Raw genomic sequence first — 19,826 nt, forward strand, 5'->3', positions numbered from 1 at the left:
TAAAATAAGTGTTTTAAGTTTAGTACAACTTTGTACTAGCTCTAGTATAAAGTTGAGACAGTTATTTTGGAACAGGGAGTACCAAATATCCGCAGAGAACGAAAGGGCATATGGGGAAACAAAAGGAAAGACTCACGTTACCAAGCTGATTGGCCATACGCGCATCGGCACTGCAGCACCAGCAGCATGACAGCGAAGGGAGAGATAATAAAACAAACAATAATACAAGTACTAGTCCCCTTCCCCTCCCTCCCATTGGCATTGGGCCGGCGCCGACAGAGATCTCCCCCCTAAATCGCCAACGTTAATCATCTGAAAAAGACCCCAGCACTAATGCTAATCTACCAGTAGTACTAGAATAACAATCATAGTCATCATCTAAAAAGAGAAAAAAAAACAATTATTATCCGGCACGGGGACGGGCACGGGCACGGGACATTCCCTCCGCTTAACAGCGTCCCGTGTACCGCGGCGTGTTAGTTTAATCTGCCCGCTAATCATCTCGGGGATGTTGCTGCTGGTTTCATTAACACGCGCCACCAAGAGTGCAGACCTGCCCCCTTCTCTCTCTCCCTCTCACGCTAGCCCCGCAAATCGAGGCCTTCCGCTGGCCCTCACCCCCGCCCCGCCACCAGGCTCACCCCAGCCAGCCAACGGAGGCGACGAGCGCCCGGCCCGCGGCGGCACTCTCCCGCCCGCCCGCGCACGGGATCCGCGACGGTGCGTTGCCTCTCCCCCCCTCGCATTCTGCTGCCTCCCTCTCTCCCCTCGGTCCAGCCGTCCATGTCGCCGCCGCCGCCGCCGCCGCCCGGCGGTGCGATCTGGTTGCGATGCCTGACGCGTCTTCCCGCGGAAAGGGAGCGTGGAGCCCAGGCGGCCACGAACGCGCGCGGCGTGGGTTTCGGTCCAGCATCGCGTCCGGTGGGATTCGCGCGCTGTGTGCGTGTTGGGTTTTTGCGTTGGTTCTTTTTTATTTATCGTTCCGTCTGTTAGGATTTGGTTGGTTCGTCTTCGGCTGCGATTCTTAGTAGCAGTCGTTCCAAACCCTGGGGATTTTTCAATCCGCTGCTGGCCTCGCGCCGGACGCACTCAGGTCGCAGTGCCCGTCGCTGTCTCTCTTGTCTCCGCTGGGTCAACCTGAAGCTCCCTTTTCCTTACGCCGTATGCTCGGCTGCCTAATCCAACTGAGCAAAGAGCTTCCGTGCTGGCGAACCGAATTCTAAGTCTGCTCCGTGGAACTGGAGACCACGCCGCAGATCTGAAGGAATCTGCCAGCAAAATAGAGTAGCTCGGAAGAGGGGAGCTTTATTTAGAGAAGTACTACCAGGACTAGTGCTCATCTCCCCTCTGTGATCTGCCCCCAACTCCTCCCTCTTCACCACTGCCGTTCGCATACTTATACGCACCCTCCGTTTTGCACCAGTCTGGGGGTTCGGCTTGAGCATTGTATTCATCCCGAGGATTTCTCTTCTCAGGCAATACCAACGGTGTCCGCTTGACCTTTTCTAAGCGGGTATACGCTTCTAGCTTCCTCCATTGCATATCTCAATTTGGTTCTGTTGCTTCAACTCTACTGCGGCTTGCCTGCTGCTTAGTTTATGACATCTTATTGTTGGTCTCATGGCTTGTTTTTTTGCTTTCTGCAGATCCGTGCGTCCCAGCAGAACTAGGATTTTCTGTGGTCCTTCATGAATCTTGAGGACAGTCTATACTAGGGGGGCAGTAGGGTACTACTACTACTAGGATTTGGGATCCTCCGAAATGAGGGGGAGAAATGATGGGGGGCAGAGCAAGAGGCCCGTTGTGCTCTTCTGCGTCATGGTCGTGTGCCTGTGCCTCCTCTTCCTCTATTTCTCGGGCTCCAATGGCCAGGCCGGGAGCGCAGCACTAGAGTACGGCACCAAGTTCTCTCGGTCGCTTGGGTGGGGCAGTGACGGAGATGGTGACGATGGCTCGGAGGAGTCAATTTTTGGGACTGGCGATGCAAACGATGTTAAGCTCAAGAGCTTCCCCGTGAGTTCAGAACCAGCAATCAGTTGTTTGTTAACACACACTCTCTATGTATGATGATAATTCTAAAGGTTTTTCTTTTGGTTTACTCTGAAGGTATGTGATGATCGGCATTCTGAGCTGATCCCCTGCTTGGATAGGAACTTGATATATCAGATGAGGTTGAAGCTGGATCTAAACCTGATGGAGCATTATGAGCGGCATTGTCCTCCTCCTGAGAGGCGCTTTAATTGCCTCATTCCACCGCCACATGGCTATAAGGTCACCAGATTATCCTTTCTTTGTTTTTTCTTGCCATCCTTGCCTTATTTTGATTATGTCTCTGAGCTACAAAGTTGCTGGAGTTGGGTTCCGTCATCCACCATCTCAACATATATCTTCAAGCTGAACCACTTATTTTAGTGATTATACATTATGCGGTCAAGATGTCTTCTGCATGTAGATTTAGGTTTGATCTGGCATAGGAAAATGGTTTGAATTTTTCCTGCTCTGTTCTGGAGCTGGACATTCTTGTTACCTTCTCCTGACCTATCAAATTTATACTTATGTTCAGATGGTGCTGTTTAATGTGGTTCGTGCCAAGCCACATTAGACTCATGAAACTTAGTTTTGCAGGTTCCCATAAAATGGCCAAAAAGCCGTGATATAGTGTGGAAAGCAAATATTCCTCACACTCACCTTGCAAAAGAGAAGTCAGACCAGAACTGGATGATTGATGCAGGCGAAAAAATTAAGTTTCCTGGTGGCGGAACACATTTTCATCATGGAGCTGACAAATATATATCAAACATTGCAAATGTAAGTATGTTCTAGCTTCTTCACAATAATACTCTGCTAAAGATACGCTACACATATTTGAGCACCATGCCCTGTGAAGCTTCACTTTTTTTTACTGTAGGCTTCACTTTGTGATCCATTTCTTCTACTATCTGACAGATGCTAAACTTCAAAGATAACATTATAAACAACGAGGGAATGCTTCGTACAGTACTTGATGTGGGTTGTGGAGTGGCTAGTTTTGGAGGATATCTTCTTTCATCCAATGTCATAGCCATGTCTTTGGCACCAAACGATGTACATCAGAACCAGATCCAATTTGCTCTTGAAAGGGGGATCCCTGCATATCTTGGTGTTTTGGGAACAAAAAGACTTCCATACCCCAGTAGATCGTTTGAATTAGCCCACTGTTCTCGTTGCAGGATTGATTGGCTTCAAAGAGATGGAATTCTTATGCTTGAACTGGACAGATTACTCAGGCCTGGAGGTTATTTTGCTTATTCATCTCCTGAGGCATACGCACAGGATGAGGAGGATCGTAGAATCTGGAAAGAAATGAGTTCCCTTGCAGAAAGGATGTGCTGGAAAATTGCAGAGAAAAAAAATCAGACAGTTATTTGGGTCAAGCCTCTGAACAATGATTGCTACAGGAGCCGACCGCGTGGTACAAATCCGCCTCTATGCAAAAGCGGTGATGATCCAGATTCAGTATGGGGAGTGACAATGGAAGCTTGCATTACTCCATATCCAGAACGTGAGTATTTGTCCTACTCCAATTGTAGATTTTTACCTTTTATTGCTTATCTACTGGCTGGATACTTGATATATTGTCATCTTTCTTCTCTAGTGCTTTTGGTACTCCAAACTGGTTGGCTTGTGAATTGTCGGCCTGTGAATTGTTCCATGGGTATTGTTTGCTGCACGTTAGATTACTGGATTTTTTTCTTTGAGTGGCAGGAACATCAGCTATGATTTATTGTCACTGCATGCTGCAAGGATGCATCTTTCCGTTTTGTTTTATCTAAAAAAAGTGCACGCACACAAGCACACACACTCACTTGTCAATATTGGAAAACAAAGGATCTTCAGTTTGGTTTGTTTCCTCTTTGTCCCTCTCACCATGCTTTCCAGGAATGTTGGAATTTGGGAATTAAAGTAATAACCAAAGAGCATTTGTGTTAATTTGCGGTTTCATGGAGGTTTGGTTGTGCTAACAGGTAGGATGGTTTATGGTCATTAGCGTGGAAATGATTGAATCCTTCCGATTTCCACTCCCTAATAATTGTCATCCCTGTACTCTGTCAGCAATAGAAACATGGAGATATATACCATTTCTTTTCTTCCTTTTTCCTCACGACATTTTGCCGCTAATTTGCATCTAAGTGAAGTGACAATTGATTTAATGTTTGCAGAAATGCACAGGGATGGGGGAAGTGGATTGGCTCCTTGGCCTGCCCGATTAACAACCCCACCTCCTCGCCTTGCAGATTTGTATGTTACAGCTGACACATTTGAAAAAGATACGGTAAATTGCTCATATTATGTCTTTAGAACTTCAGTTATGTCCTAATAATCCTTCAAGGATCTTAGATGAAATCTCTCCATGCAGGAAATGTGGCAGCAAAGAGTAGATAATTACTGGAATTTATTGCGCCCAAAGATAAAACCAGAGAGTATTAGAAACATCATGGACATGAAAGCAAACTTTGGATCATTTGCTGCTGCTCTCAAGGAAAAAGATGTATGGGTGATGAACGCCGTGTCCCATGATGGACCAAACACTCTTAAGATAATCTATGACAGAGGGCTCATAGGCTCTACACATGACTGGTACGTGTCAATTCACATAAGATATTTGCATTTGAGATGTATGATACTATCTTAGGGCTATGGTCTTGTTTGATTTTAGGACATATACAAGGAAATTTTGACCCTTGTATCTGCAAAGAATTAATAAGGTTTTATGATGGAAACAATATTATTTGGGACTAAAGGCTTTGTTGTTGTTGTTGTTGTTGTATGATGGAAACAGTACTGCTACTAACCTTCTTCCTCATTGGCCGAGCTTCTCATGTGCCATTAGAATATTAAGGATAAAACCCTCCATTGCTTTGGCAGGAAATATTCCTTGCTAGAATTACCCCTGGTATTGTATTATGTCACCTCCGTAAGTAAGAGGAAAGTAAACACTGCGAGGTCAGTAGGTCTATTATGCATTTATGCTACTTGCCAAGCTTCCATCTCAGAATATGTTGTTGCTATCAAAACAAATTGGTTAGGTTGCTGCGATGGTAGTTTAACCCTCTGCCTTTTTCCTTGTCGTCTTAAAAGTTTTTCAAGCTGCACCAGTACACCTTGTATGTCGAAGTTCAGCAGTTCCATTCGTTTGTAGTCTTGTGTGCTTACAGTGAAATTACAATGAAACCGTAGAGTTCGAAGCCGGAAGCCCTTCTCTAGGTTATCAAGAAATAGCATCACTTTCCAAGATACCATGGAAATGGAGAATGCATTCTTGAATTACAAAATCCATTTTTCTGGATCAGAGTGAAGTGTCCATGATTTCTTTGCAGATTTTTATTTTCAATCGCTGCAGTTTTCTCCCTGCAGTGAGTTATATGCAGTTTGCACCGTTGCTGGTCGGTTTGTTAGGCAGTCGTATTCAAATACAATAATGTGTTTGCAGGTGTGAGGCATTCTCTACTTATCCTCGAACGTATGATCTTCTGCACGCGTGGACAGTCTTCACCGACCTTGAGAAAAGAGGTTGCAGTGCTGAAGATCTGCTCCTTGAAATGGATCGTATACTCAGGCCAACTGGTTTTATCATCGTGAGAGACAAGGCCCCTATCATTGTATTCATCAAGAAGTACCTCAATGCACTTCACTGGGAGGCAGTAACTGTTGTGGATGGCGAGTCCAGTCCGGAATCTGAGGAGAACGAAATGATACTCATAATCAGAAAGAAATTGTGGCTACCAGAAGGAGGTTCACAAGACTCGACGTAATCATTTGATCTGAGTTTCTTTGGCACCGTCAGCATCTGCAGCTCAGGAGCCAAGAAGTGAAGGCTCAGCCGCTGCTCCCTTGAATACGCGATTCAGTATTGCTGCTCCAGAAATAGAATTCTCAGCCTCAGCCCTACTATCCACGTGAAGATAGAATGTTTCTCAGGATATGGCTAGTGTCCGGAAGGCTAAGCTCAAGTCCTCTCTCCTTTTGTTGTCTCCACAGATACTGTAATCGTCGGTTAATGTTTGTTCTCTAGCCTGGTTAGGAAATAAACCTTTTTCTTGTTGAGCTTCAGTTAGGTGCTTCCCGTCTATTTGTTGAAGTGGTGTTTAGTAAACAGATTTGGTGCTTATTGTAAGAGAAGATTAAACTGTAAACATATTTTGGGGGAAATGAGGTTTAGCCAGGGATAGTGGCCTTAAACCACTGAAGAATGTATACCTGCCCGAAGAATGGTGTTTGAGATGTTCTGTCTGTTCTCTCAGTCTCATTCTTAACCGATAGAGACAGCAGCAAGCACATAATCTCAACTACTACTCCCTCCGTTCCTTAAGACGTTTTAGAAATTTCATTATAGACTACATCCTGAAATATGACTACATACATCCGTATGTAACTTATAGTGGAATCTCTAAAATGTCTTATATTTAGGAACGGAGGGAGTAGCAAATATTCCCTTCGGCCCATAGTGTAAGACCTTTTTTGACACTAGTTATGGGCTGGAGGAAGTAACACCGATAGACCCTGAAGAGAGAATAGATAGAAAATCAGGAAACTATTACGCTGAAGAGATAATAGATAGAAAATCAGGAAACCATTATTCACCATATTCATATTTTGATTGAAGAGATTGATTTCTCTGATATGCACATGTATGCACTATTAGCTCTGTTATGCATGAATGTCACATCCTGGATTTTTCTAAAATCTGAAATGTTTAAAATTTCACAAGGAAATGTGTTTTTTCTAGAAATACTTGAGTTCGGTGCCTTTTTTTTTTCGCGGGAAGAGTTCGGTTGCCTTTAGCTAGAATTAGGATAGGAGTACTTGAATTGTTGGAAATGTGGCCAATTGAACCATGGGAACTATTCAGGAACCCTAAACTATCATTTAGGATCATTTATAAGCCACATGTTAGTGCGCCTAGTAATAGATTGGAAACCAATTTCCAAAACCCCTAGCTCTAGAAAGAAAACCCTAAAGCCATCCCGATTTAAAGAAATGACCCTAAAAGGGCAACTATGGAAATGAAACAATCCCAAAAAGGGATAACAAACCAAATGTTCAAACTAGACAGAAAAACAAAATCAATGGAATCCAAATAATAGAAAAAACTCATTTGGAAAACAGAAACATATTCAAAGAATATTCAAAACAAGGCATTGGAAAACATGACAAAAATTTAATAACCAGAAAGCCCCAAATAAATATATATCGCTTTACAAATATCCAAAAGGAATTTAGGACAAGGTTACCTTTTGAAGAAAATCAAATTTCGAAACAGATTTGAATTAAGAAAGAAAACAAATACAAAGGAAAGAAAAAAAGAAAATAAAAAGGAAAAGGCCAGCCGCATCCACAACCCATCAAGCATGACGCAACTAGCCTAGCCAGCCCACCACAACACGCAACCCAACCACTTAGGGCGTGTTTGGTTCCCTGTGTAGTTTTAGGCTGCATCGCATGGAGGATGCTGGGTGAGTGTGGCCTGGTTGGACTGATGCAACGATGAGCCGAGATAGTGTTTGGTGAACTTTGCATGGTATGGATGTATGAGGTGACATCCAGATGGTGTAAATGGGCGGCGCCGACGCTTGGACAAGGGCGTCACCGGCGTTTAAGGAGGACGACCGACGACTGCGACGCTTTGACAAAGGCGGCGCCGACGCTTGAGGAGGACTGTCGAGGACTGCGGAGCTTTCACAAGGGCGGCGGCGGCGGTGACTCCAGATGACGGATCTGGCGTATGGCAGCGCGAGGCACCGGGATCCGGCCTGTGGCAGCGCGAGGCGCCGGGATCCGACCTGTGGCAGCGCGAGGCGACAGGAGCCGGTGTGCGGCGACTTGACGAGGGCGACGGCGCCGCTTGGTAGAGGATGGTGGTGGCGGAGCTTCGTCCAGGACGAATGAGGAGGGCGACGACGGAGGTCGGCAGAGAACGGCGGCGGAGCTCGATGGAGGAGGAACAAGGACGGCGGCGGCTATGGAAAAAGTTGGGAAAAGGAAGAAAAGAGCGAGGCAACGACCTGCACGCGAGCTACGCAGGAAACTTGCGTTTCCCTCAGCCTGGCTGAGAGGCCTACTTTTGCATCTAATGGGCCAGGCTCAAAAGACCATGCAGTATACCAAACATCCAATTTTTGCATGGTGTATGCGAGCCACATGCAGTGCAGGGAACCAAACACGCCCTTAGTGAACCGGTACGCACGCGTTGGAGTCTCTCTCCCTCTCTCCCTCTCTCCCTCTCCCTCTCCCCCTCTCCCCCTCTCCCTTCCCCTCTCCCTCCCCCTCTCTCCATCGCCAAGTGGGCCCCCACGATAGCTCGTTGTCAACCTCCGTCTGCCTTCTTTGTGCACACGACCGAGCGCATGATAGTGCCCACGCCCAACGTTCACCACGCCCCCGTGCATGCACGCTCCGAGGACCCTATACTATAAAAAACCCTCGACTTCCTCGTCATTTTGGCCCAGCTCGCATCCAACATCACCGTCACGCGACACCATCACAACCCCTACCTCTCCTTCACTCACCTAGCCATTACGGGTGAAATTCTAGCAAGCACAGAGCCGCTACCGACCAACCCGTGCCACACTAGCATCACCGCATCTGTGCAAACCCCCTTGACATCCTCGCCTCGACCTGAGCATCTTGGAGCACCGAGCACACCGGCAAGCAAACCTCGCCACCGCCCAATGCCATACTCCGACAACGTGATCCTGCTCTTGACCTCGAGTCCATGTTCATCGTATCCGCGGTGACCACCCGCACATTCTTGACTAATGCGCACATCCACGAGCGCCTGGTTTCAAGATTTTCATCGACACCCGAGGAGTTTTGTCGCCGAGCATCTCGGACAAGCAACCATCATTGACACTGTCGCCCTTGAGGCAAGACGCGGACACCATCGTCTTCTAAAGTCATACGACCATCACTAGTAAAAAATAGGTCTTTCGTTTGAACCTTTAGTCTCAGTTTGGTTTTGAACCGGGACTAATGTGACCATTAGTCCCGGTTCCAATGACTAGGAGCCGTCGGTGGGAACGGGCATCATTAGTCCCGGTTCAATTTGGACCTATAGTCCCGGTTTGTGACACAAACCGGGACTAAAGGTGTGGTGGCAGTGTTATGTCAGGTTGCCCCCCCACTAGCACCTTTAGTCCTAGTTTGTATCGCAAACCGGGACTATATGTGGACCTTTAGTCCCGGTTTATATGATACAAACCGAGACTAAAAGTTTTCTATATAAACCCCTTCGTCCAGCCCGAGCTCATTACTCTGTTTTCTTCACTCTCTCCTCTGTTCTTCCCCTTGCTCAAGCTCACCCTCTAATTTTTACCAAGATTTGTCAAGATTTGAGGCACCCCATCTCTCCAAGTGTTCACAAAGGTTAGCAACTTTGTCCTTTCATCTCTCATTGCTAGATCGGCTCGTGCAATGCTCTATAAGTATAGTGATTTGTGCGTTTTAGTTTGGGAGTAATTATGTGGGAGTTTATTTGATTTATATGCAATTTGGGCTCAAATTAACTTCTTAGTTTGCATATGTGTAGGCGTGGTTTACTTAGTGCCTCCCGTCTCCGTCCTAACCAACGTCAATCGCCCGCGCCATCTCGTCGTCGGCTCCACCTTGGTGATCCTCTTGTTCTTATCCTTTTTATTCCAAAAAAAATCTTATTTTTGTATGATTTAGATAGTTTTCTTACCTGTATGATTCTGTTATACATAGTGTCATGGTCTTGATATCCGTCCCCGTCGGCCCTCGTCCCATTTATGATTCGGATGTGGTATATTCTCTTTAATAACTATTTGTTGCATTTCTCGTTTATATGACAATTATGCCCATCAAGTTGACATAGATATTTTTATCTAGGAGGTGTGTGAAGCAGAAATTGCATCCGACCCTCTCGTCGAGAAGTTAAATTTAGTTGAAAAAGAAAATGAGTATTTGAAAGAAAAATTGAAAAGAATTGAAGAAGAGACGATGAAATTGGAGTTGTATGTTGCCGAAGTCGTCGATGATCATAAGATCAAGACGGATGCAATGCGCTTGAAGATTAGAAGGATTAGGAATTATGCCCTTAATAAAGAGGCTTGGTTTCACTATGTCGTTGCGATCACATTTGCTAAATGACCTTGAAATTGAAAAGTGCTACAAATAAACTCGAAAAAGGCTGAAACTTGGCATGGTATCATCATTTCACCCACATGGCATCTGATAAAAAGTTGGAAGGGTTACGACAAAAACAGGATGCACTTCGTGTATAAACTGGACTATCTCTTTTGAAGTATCAGGGTTCCGGACGAATATTCATCTCTTACAAAGTCATTTAATTTTTTAATTTTATTTCAACTCCACACGTTTTGTGCCCTCAATATGCATCATTCAAAGCCACCTCATAAAATTTCAATCCTTTCTCACCTCATTTGCTATTTTCCATGCATTTAATGTTTTTAGCTAAATGACCCTGAAATTGAAAAACGCTACAAATGAACTCGGAAAAGGCTGAAACTTGGCATAGTATCATCATTTCACCCACATGACATGTGCTAAAAAGTTGGAAGCGTTACAACAAAAACAGGATGCACTTCGTGTACAAACTAGACTATCATTTCACCCACATGATTTTACGAAGTATAACGGTTCCACATGACATTTCATTTTTTAATTACCTAAATATTACCAAATTTAATATAATAATAGAACACACTAATATTAAAGTATTTTTTGTTAAGAACTTTTAATATGCAAAAAATAACATATAAAAATAGCAAAAGTGAAAGTAGAGAAAATTCAACCTAAATTCAAAGAACCAGTTGTAAATCATCCGAAGAACTAGCACTTCAAATTTTTAGGTTCAATTTTCTCTATAAGGCACTTCGACTTAGCAGCCACAGAGGGGCTTATAAACCACTAACAGGGCGCTTCGCTTGGCAGGTGGGACTAAACTTCTTCGGAACTGCCAGGAACATGCCTGTAGTCCCGGTTGCTGGCTCCAACCGGGACTAAAGGCCCTCCTTTAGTCCTGGTTGGAGCCACCAACCGGGACTAAAGGCCCCCCTTTAATCCTGGTTGGAGCCACCAACCGGGACTAAAGCCATTTACTTCCCTCCTTTTAGGCTGGGCACTTCTGCAGCTCAAATCAAAAACTCAGAACTGGCGCTAGAAAGACAATTACATAGAGCATTCTTTCAAAAAAATTCACATCAAAAAGATGATCTGGTGATTTTAGGCGAATTTTTCTATCAGGCAGAGATAATCTCTTTCTGGACAGCATGTCACAATTTTTGCACTTTCTTGCAATCGGAGGCTAAAACTTGGCACAAAGCTTAAAAATAAAGATACAATGATGTTTCCACAGTAGTAACAAACATCAAGACCACTAAAACTAAAAGTAAAAACAAATTGGGTTGCCTCCCAAGAAGCGCTTTCTTATATGCCTTTGAGCTAGACACAATGCAAAAGATCAAGTTATGTCAACTCCAAAAGAATAACTTGCCCGTGTAACAGACTCATAAGGTAACTTAATCTTGTTTCTAGGGAAGTGGTCCATTCCCTTTTTGAGAGGAAATTGGAATCTAATGGTTCCCTCTTTCATATCAATGATAGCAACAACGGTGCGGAGAAAAGGACGTCCCAAAATAATTGAACATCACGGATCAAACTCAATATCCATAATAAGAAAATCAACCGGAACGTAATTATCATCGACAACAATAAGAACATCATCAATTCTCCCTAAAGGTTTCTTTATGGAAGAATCAACAAGACGAACACCAAAAGAACATGGATCATATGGTTTCAAATTAAGCATATCATACATTCTTTTGGGCATAAAAGAGGCACTAGCTCCAACATCACACGAAGCATGTCAAGAGAAATTATTCATTTTAATCTTGACCATAGGATCCCAACCATCTTCTAGTTTCCTAGGGATAGAAGTCTCTAGCTTGATCTTCTCCTCCCTAGCTTTGATAAGAGCATTGGTAATATGCTCGGTGAAGGCAACATTAAGTGTACTAGTGTGGGGGTCCTTAGCCATTCTTTGCAAAAAGGTGATGACTTCAGAAAGACTACAATTGTCAAAATTAATATCATCGTGATTAAGTAGAATTGTAGTGTCATCCTCTATTTTTGAGTTGTTCTGAGTTATAAGAGTTTGGACGTCATCCCAAATTTGGGGACGTTTAGGAGCAACTTCAAACCAAAGATTCTCTGGTTTCCCGACACAACCATGCCAAGGGCATAATTCACCATAATGACTAGTATAGTCACATGGTTTTCTTGTAAAAAGACCCTTAGTGGTGACTGGAGCAAAAGAGGAGAAGGTATACTCCTCGTTGTTGTGACTAGTGAAGTCACACAACTTGGTGTTCTCAGTGGAACCCATAGCAGCAACAACAAGCAAGAACAAAGCAACTAATTTTTGTGTGGTTTTGGTATAGGACTCAAAAGCAAAAACTAGAAAGCAAACTAACAAGACCGAAAAACAAAGGTACATGATGGTGTGCAACTCCCCTATCTTGAGGACTGGAGTCCCCGACAACAGCGCCAAAAACTTTGCTTGATGACGAGATAATGTATATACTTCTCGCCCCCTTGTTGGTTACCCCAAGTGCAAGGTTGAGCTGTAGTCAGCAGGAAGTTTCCCTCACAAAGGGACTGTAAGGTTTATCGAACCAGGAGGACTCCGAGGTTCAACAAGTAGGTGTCCGCTGCTCTAGTGCTTACAGAGGACGTGGTCCTGCACACACAACAAATAACTTTGCTCCCAACGAGTACAAAGAGGTCGTCAATCTCTCCGGCCTTGTAGTTTGCAAATGATCAAAACACAAGCGGGAATAGTAGTGGTGATTGCAACGGGAAAGTAAATAAGCAGTAAATGATGGAGGTGTAAATAGTGATGGAAATATGGACCAGAGTCTCATGATGTTCACTAGTGATGTCTCTCTCCCAAAAGACGATAAACAGCTATGCGAGGTAAACAAATTACAGATAGGCAATTGATAGAATTATAAACGCATCGCAATGATAATCATGCTCCTTGATTGTTCTGAGGCTCAAAGTAATGGGCAGTACGCCAAGACAAGTAGACCGTTTATTCATCAGCATCTACTTACTAATCATCCACCTTGAGATATCTATCCAGAACATCTCACTGGTATTAAGTTGCGAGTCCTACCCAAAGTGTAAACTCAAAGCAACGCCCAATTGCATTAATGAACTATGCGTAAGGTAAACAATACTTGCAACCGTGGTCACAAGCACCATTGTTTTCTCCCTGGTGGCAACAACACATCCCCTAGTCTCATGTTTCTGTCACTCAAGCTAGACATCGAGGGGCATGAACCCACAATCATGCATAACACTCCCTCTTGGAGTTACAATCTACTCCTCGGCCAAAGTAATAAAAGGTAACGGAGAACATGCATAAATCACTAAGAACATAATATAAAAGGAGAACCAAATATAGAACTCATAACAATCTTAACATAATCTCATAATCCATCGGATCCCATCAAACTCAACGTAGCAATAGCAAGAGGATTACATATATGCCTTGATCATGTAGGGCAGCTCACAAGGACTAACCATTGAAGCACAAGATTGGAGAGAAGACATCACATAGCTACTGGTCATGGACTCATGGTCCAAGGAGGACTACTCACGGCATGTTCGGGAAGCGTCCATGGTGGTGGAGAAGCTCCCAGAGATCAATCCTCCCTCCGGCAGGGTGCCGGGAAGAGGTCTCCGGACGCTCCCGATCTCGAACGCGATGTGGCGTCGGAACGATGGAGGAATTCGCGATTCTGGATGTGGTACGAGGCTTTTCCCTCGGGAAGGTAAATATAGGCGAAAGGAGGGCACCGGTGGAGGTGGCCCTCACCCAGGCGGCCTGGTGGTGCGGCCAGGGGCCAGGCCGCGCGGAGAGGCCTCCTGGGCAGGCCCTGGCCCCCTCTGGCCCTCTTTGGTGATTCTGGAGTTCCCGTCATGCTGATTTTTATATATTTTTCCTAGAATTTTACGGGCTTCGGAAAATTGGGTAAAATCCCCTGCAAAAAAGACATCGACAGGCAGAAACTGGCACTGGGTGCACTAAGTTAGTAGGTTAGTCCAAATATGTGAGAAATGATATAAAAGTGTTGCAAAACATATAACAATGTCACCCAAAAGATCATGGAACAAGCAGAAATTGTAGATACGTTAGGGACGTATCACTTGCTCCTTGATAAAACTGGTGACAATGATAAAAATGAACTTCATAATAATCATGCTAGTCAAGAGAAGTCGAATGATGATGATGATAAGAAAAAGCTTGAACGATTAACTAAAGAATTAAACGCTCTTAAGTTAGCTCATGAAACCACTCTAGAAGATCATAGAGAGCTTGCAATAACTCATGAGAAGCTACACCTCGAGAAGCTAAATTTAGAGCAAGAGCACGAGCTTCCAAAAACAATCATTGATGATCTTCGAAAGAAGAGTTCTTCTTATCTAGCCAAACGATTACTCTTGTATACTTTTGTTCCACAAGTTAAACCTAAGAACAGTGGTAACAAAGGCAAGAAAGTTTCTTCATCTAGTAAAAACAATTCTAAAGTTAAATCAAATGATGCTGTTGCTAGTAGCTCTCTTGATTCCACTAATGATTCTCTTATCCAAGTTACACTTGAGCAAGAAAGTGATTTATTGAACGAAATTATAGAGAGAGGTGTCTTGAAGAGTCTTGTCAGAAGTAAGCAATTCGAGGAAATTGTATGCAAGCAAGGAGGACATCGTAAGAAGCAAGGTGTTGGCTACTTCAATGCCAATGGAGTTGAATGGGAAGAAGGTCAATATCCAATCCCAAAGTTTGTTCCGCTAAAGGAGAAATATGATGCTACTCTCCCCCAAGGAACAAGCTCTCAAGGTGACCTTCTACCACAAGACCACAAGGGCAAGGGCAAGCTTCAAGAGGAGATTGACTTATTTGTGGAAGAACCCCAAGACATGGTTAAGTGGATTCCCAAGACCACTACTTTCTCTACTTCATCTTGTGATACCACACAGGGCCGGCCCTGAGGGGGGTAGGAGGGGTGGCTTCCCCGGGCCCCCAACATCGAGGGGCCCCTTCCCCAGGTACACAATTAGCCCATAACACAGGTGGCCATGACCATTAATCAGCCGGCATGTTGCGTCTATCTTCTCGAAAGGAAAAAAGAGGCACGTAGATGGAAATCCCATAGACTCATGACGATAGTTTCTCGTCTCACCGCTAGGATCCCTTTTTCCTTATATGACGAGATCGCGCGATCCCTGATTCCACTATTCAATCTAGCGTGTGCCCGTCGCTCCAATCAAGAATTTGTTAATCGTGAATGGTCAATGGTCATTCGCCGGCGCTAACATACTCTGATCTCGAGACTCGTCTCCGGGCGCCACATGCATACGCATACCCGGCGCCGCACGCATGACCAGACCACCTTGCCAAGCACCTCCCACTTTATGCCCCACTGGACAGCAGTCCAATCCTCATGGTGTTAACACCGAGCATAGTATGTCCAACACACCAATATGAGGTATACTGTATACCATTCTTAAGTTCAAGATTTTCCAAGGTATAGGCAATTGTTAATCAGGCAAATGAAGTGTTTGGCTTTTAGTTTATTGTACATGTTAGATTTTTATAAAGTTGGAGGCTTCTCAGATCCGATTGAAATATTTTTGTATGAATATTTGCAGCACAATTATTACACGTTTATTTTCATTTATATTTGAGTTTAGACCTCTTACAAATTGTTTAATATGATTGCATTTGTATTCACTCACATTGAGCGTTTTGGGATTTGCTGAATCTAAACAAGATATAGTACCTATATTATATACTCCTACTGTTCACAAATATAAGATGTACAAACTTTTTTAATTGGATGTATATATCTATATTTTAGTGTGTTTGTTCATTTATTTAGGTTCGTCTATAGTTCACATAAAAATATTGAAACATCTTACATTTATGAACGAAGGGAGTACTTTCTATCTTCGTCTTCATGAATTCTAGAATACATCCTTTGAAAGCAAAACAAATTCTTTTGTAAATTTATTCAAGACTTAAACATCTATATGATGATTGTATAATCCTACGTGCGCAAAGCACACACTACTACGATATTAAGAGGCCCCGAGTTTAGTTTTTGCCCCGGGCCCCCAAAATCTCAGGACCGGCCCTGGTACCACAACTCCAAGGATCCCCATCAAATTGATGTGGGTCCCCAAGAATAAGAACTATAGAGGTTCTTGAGGGATGAATCTACTAATGAAATTGACTCTTATTCATGTTGGCAAGAACTATATGTAATCAACTCCAACCATATGCACTAGTTCAAGGATTCACACATTCCCTCAAAGGTAAGCAAGGGACAAGCTAATTACTATATCATTGGACATCATCCCACATGCATTTCATTCCATGTCCATAGATATCCTTGTATATGTTCCTTGTGCTTTGGGACTAACCCGTGTAGGTGAGAAGAGTAAGAAACATCAAGGATTGCTCTCAACTCAAGATGATCTTCATCAACAATGAGCATCCACTACTACTACACCTACATGAAGTCTTCTACGACAAAACCCAAGGTTAGTTTATCCCTATTAGTGGGTATGTCACATGAAAGGGGAGCTTTACTCTAAGCCTTGAGTATAAGAATCTCTTAGGATGTGAACACATTAAAAGCTTTACATAAAAGGGGTAACCCATTTGTTCTTAAACTATGAGTATGACCTATGATCAAGCATTCTTGCTTAGCTCCTATGTCAATATAGTCATATATAGATGACTTCGTCATCGCCAAAGTGCTTGGTAGATACTAGTGTTTGTGCATGTTTCACCATGTTTTATTTGACATCTTATTGAGTGAGCATGTTGGTATGCATATTTTGCTCATTCGACGATATCCAATTGTTGTTGTTTGGCATTCTATTTTATTGGCCAATTGGATATACAAAAATGCTTAGGTACCTCTCTCTAAATATCTATGCTTTCTTGTCTCAAATTCTGTTCAAGCTACATCACAAAATTTGAGCAAGCACTTTAGGGACACTCTGTGTGAGGAGCACCCGGATATCCGTCTCGACATGGGCTGACTTCCAAAATCTCCCAAGTACATCTCACTATGACCAACCTCAAAAACTCGGTCCCGCCGAAGCCTAGGGTTGGTATTGTTTTTAACCTCGGTACCACCGATAGGAAGTTTTTGGACTCACCGAGTATCATTGTCACCTGACAGTTCTGAAACACGGTGGCACCAAAAAATCCAACGAGGTGTCACCAACAGCCAAGGATTTTATAAACCTCGCGGACCCCATGTTTCTAATTATTCCTCAAACTCGCCTCCCTGCACCTCCTCGTTGTCATGCCCTCGTCCCCAGGACATCGTCGTTGTCTCCCGTGCACCTTCACCACAGGAGTCCTTGCCATCAATGGGAATCACCTCCACCTTCGTCTCCGTAAAGAGATCTTCACCAAGTTAGGGTAAGATCTCGGCCCTCTTTGCACTCCACATCTCCTAATCTTGTGCAAAAAGGTTTAGCCTGTCTTCAGTCCATGATTGCAATGTTTCCATCAAGAAGAAAATTCCTTTAGATTAGAGAACGAATAAAAATTTAGGGTTAACAGTCTACAAAACCAAATCTTGGTGTCAGTGAGTCCAAAAAAATTGTCCTACCGATTTTGGACCACCGATCGTAACTACGCCAAAAATCGTCGTGTCAACCTTTGTGTTTGATCTTCCTTCCCTACCCTCTACTTACATTTGCATGTCTTTACTTTGTGCTGCTATACTCTTAGATATGCATGTGTAGGTGAACTTGACTAGTCATAATTACTAAAACTGGCCCACAACTAAAATTGGGAAAAGACTAACTTTTTATTTGGTCAAGTGGTCTAATCACCACCCCTCTAGACATACTTTGGATCCTACACTATCGCATGGGTCATCGGCCGAAGTACCTACGGCCACGAGCCGCAACGCACGGTGCTCCCATGAAGACTTGCTGCCCCGCCCTCCCTGGAACAACTCCCCGCCACCTGTCTTAACGCCGCCCCCGGCCATCCCTCTAGCCTCGCCCGCGTTAGGTTTTTTCTTCTGTGAAGCCCCTGTTGGAAATATGCCCTAGAGGCAATAATAAAATGGTTATTATTATATTTCCTTGCTCATGATTATTGTCTATTGTTCATGCTATAATTGTATTAACCAGAAACCGTAATACATGCGTGAATACATAGACCACACCATGTCCCTAGTGAGCCTCTAGTTGACTAGCTCATTGATCAATAGAGGGTCATTGTTTCCGGACCATGGACATAGGATGTCGTTGATAACGGGATCACATCATTAAGAGAATGATGTGATGGACAAGACCCAATCCTAAGCATAGCACAAGATCGTGTAGTTCGTCTGCTAGAGCTTTTCTAATGTCAAGTATCATTTCCTTAGACCATGAGATTGTGCAACTCCAAGATACCGTAGGAATGCTTTGGGTGCATCAAACATCACAACGTAACTGGGTGACTATAAAGGTGCATTACAGGTATCTCTGAAAGTGTCTGTTGGGTTGGCACGGATCGAGACAAGGATTTGTCACTCCATGTGACGGAGAGGTATCTCAGGGCCCACTCGACAATACATCATCATAATGAGCTCAATGTGATCAAGGAGTCGGTCACGAGATTATGTGTTATGGAATGAGTAAAGAGACTTGCCGGTAACAGGATTGAACAAGGTATAGGGATACCGATGATCGAATCTCGGGCAAGTAATATACCGATAGATAAAGGGAATTGTATACGGGATTGATTGAATCCTCGACATCGTGGTTCATCCGATGAGATCATCGTGGAATATGCGGGAGCCAATATGGGTATCCAGATCCCGCTATTGGTTATTGACCGGAGAGGTGTCTTGGTCATGTCTGCATGGTAACCGAACCCATAGGGTCTACACACTTAAGGTTCGGTAACACTAGAGTTGTAATTAGAATTGTATATGTGGTTACCGAAGGTTGTTCGGAGTCCGGATGAGATCCCGAACATCACGAGGAGCTCCGGAATGGTTCGGAGGTAAGGATTTATATATGGGAAGTCAAGTTTCGTTCATCTAAAGGTTCCATAATTAATCGGTATGGTACAGAGACCCCTGAAGGGGTACCGGAGGCCCACCAGGATAGGCCACCAGCCCCGGAGGGCCACAGGGGCCAAACCAAGGTGGGAACCAGCCACCTAGGTGGGCTGATTCGAACGGTCAAGGCCCAATGGCCACTAGGGCTGGGAACCCTAGGGCAAAAGGTGGCCCACCTCCCAACTTGGGAGGCAAGCCACCTCCACCCTGGCTGCCGCCCCCTCCTTGGTGCGCCACCCACCCTAGATTGATCTAGGGTGTGGTCGGCCCCTCTCCCCTTCCCTCCTATAAATACCCAAAGGTTTTTCAGGGCTGAACACCAGAATTGTTCTCCCCCTTGGCGTAGCCCTGCTCCCTCTCTTCCTCCTCCTCCGTAGCGCTTGGTGAAGCCCTGCCGGAGAACCACATAGCTCCACCGCCACCACGCCGTCGTGCTGCCGGAGCTCTCCCTCAACTTATCCTCTCCCCTTGTTGGATCAAGAAGGAAGATACTTCATCGGACTGCACGTGTGTTGAACACGGAGGCACCGTTCCTTCGGTGCTTAGATCGGATCTTCTGCAATTTGAATAACGGCGGGTACGACTCCATCAACCGTGTTCTTTGTAACGCTTCTGCTTAGCGATCTTCAAAGGTATGAAGATGCTTTCCCTGCTACT

At 44.3% G+C, this 19,826-nt stretch overlaps 1 protein-coding gene across 2 annotated transcripts; it reads left to right on the forward strand.

The window, feature by feature from the left end:
* Positions 1-518: 518 nt before the first annotated feature.
* On the forward strand, positions 519-6,246 carry LOC123431098 (probable methyltransferase PMT3). Of its 2 annotated transcripts, none has more exons than XM_045114944.1 (8): positions 519-720; positions 1,647-2,013; positions 2,107-2,271; positions 2,626-2,808; positions 2,947-3,541; positions 4,200-4,312; positions 4,397-4,617; positions 5,471-6,246. In XM_045114944.1, exons 2-8 carry the CDS (start codon positions 1,762-1,764, stop codon positions 5,790-5,792), a joined length of 1,851 nt encoding a protein of 616 aa, XP_044970879.1. In that variant the 5' UTR covers positions 519-720; positions 1,647-1,761; the 3' UTR covers positions 5,793-6,246. The 2 variants fall into 2 exon arrangements, with proteins under 2 accessions (XP_044970879.1, XP_044970875.1); XM_045114940.1 differs by lacking the exon at positions 519-720 and adding an exon at positions 1,188-1,513.
* Positions 6,247-19,826: the final 13,580 nt, after the last annotated feature.

The sequence above is a fragment of the Hordeum vulgare genome, chromosome 1H (genome assembly GCF_904849725.1).
Source record: "Hordeum vulgare subsp. vulgare chromosome 1H, MorexV3_pseudomolecules_assembly, whole genome shotgun sequence".
NCBI classification, from domain to species: domain Eukaryota; kingdom Viridiplantae; phylum Streptophyta; class Magnoliopsida; order Poales; family Poaceae; genus Hordeum; species Hordeum vulgare.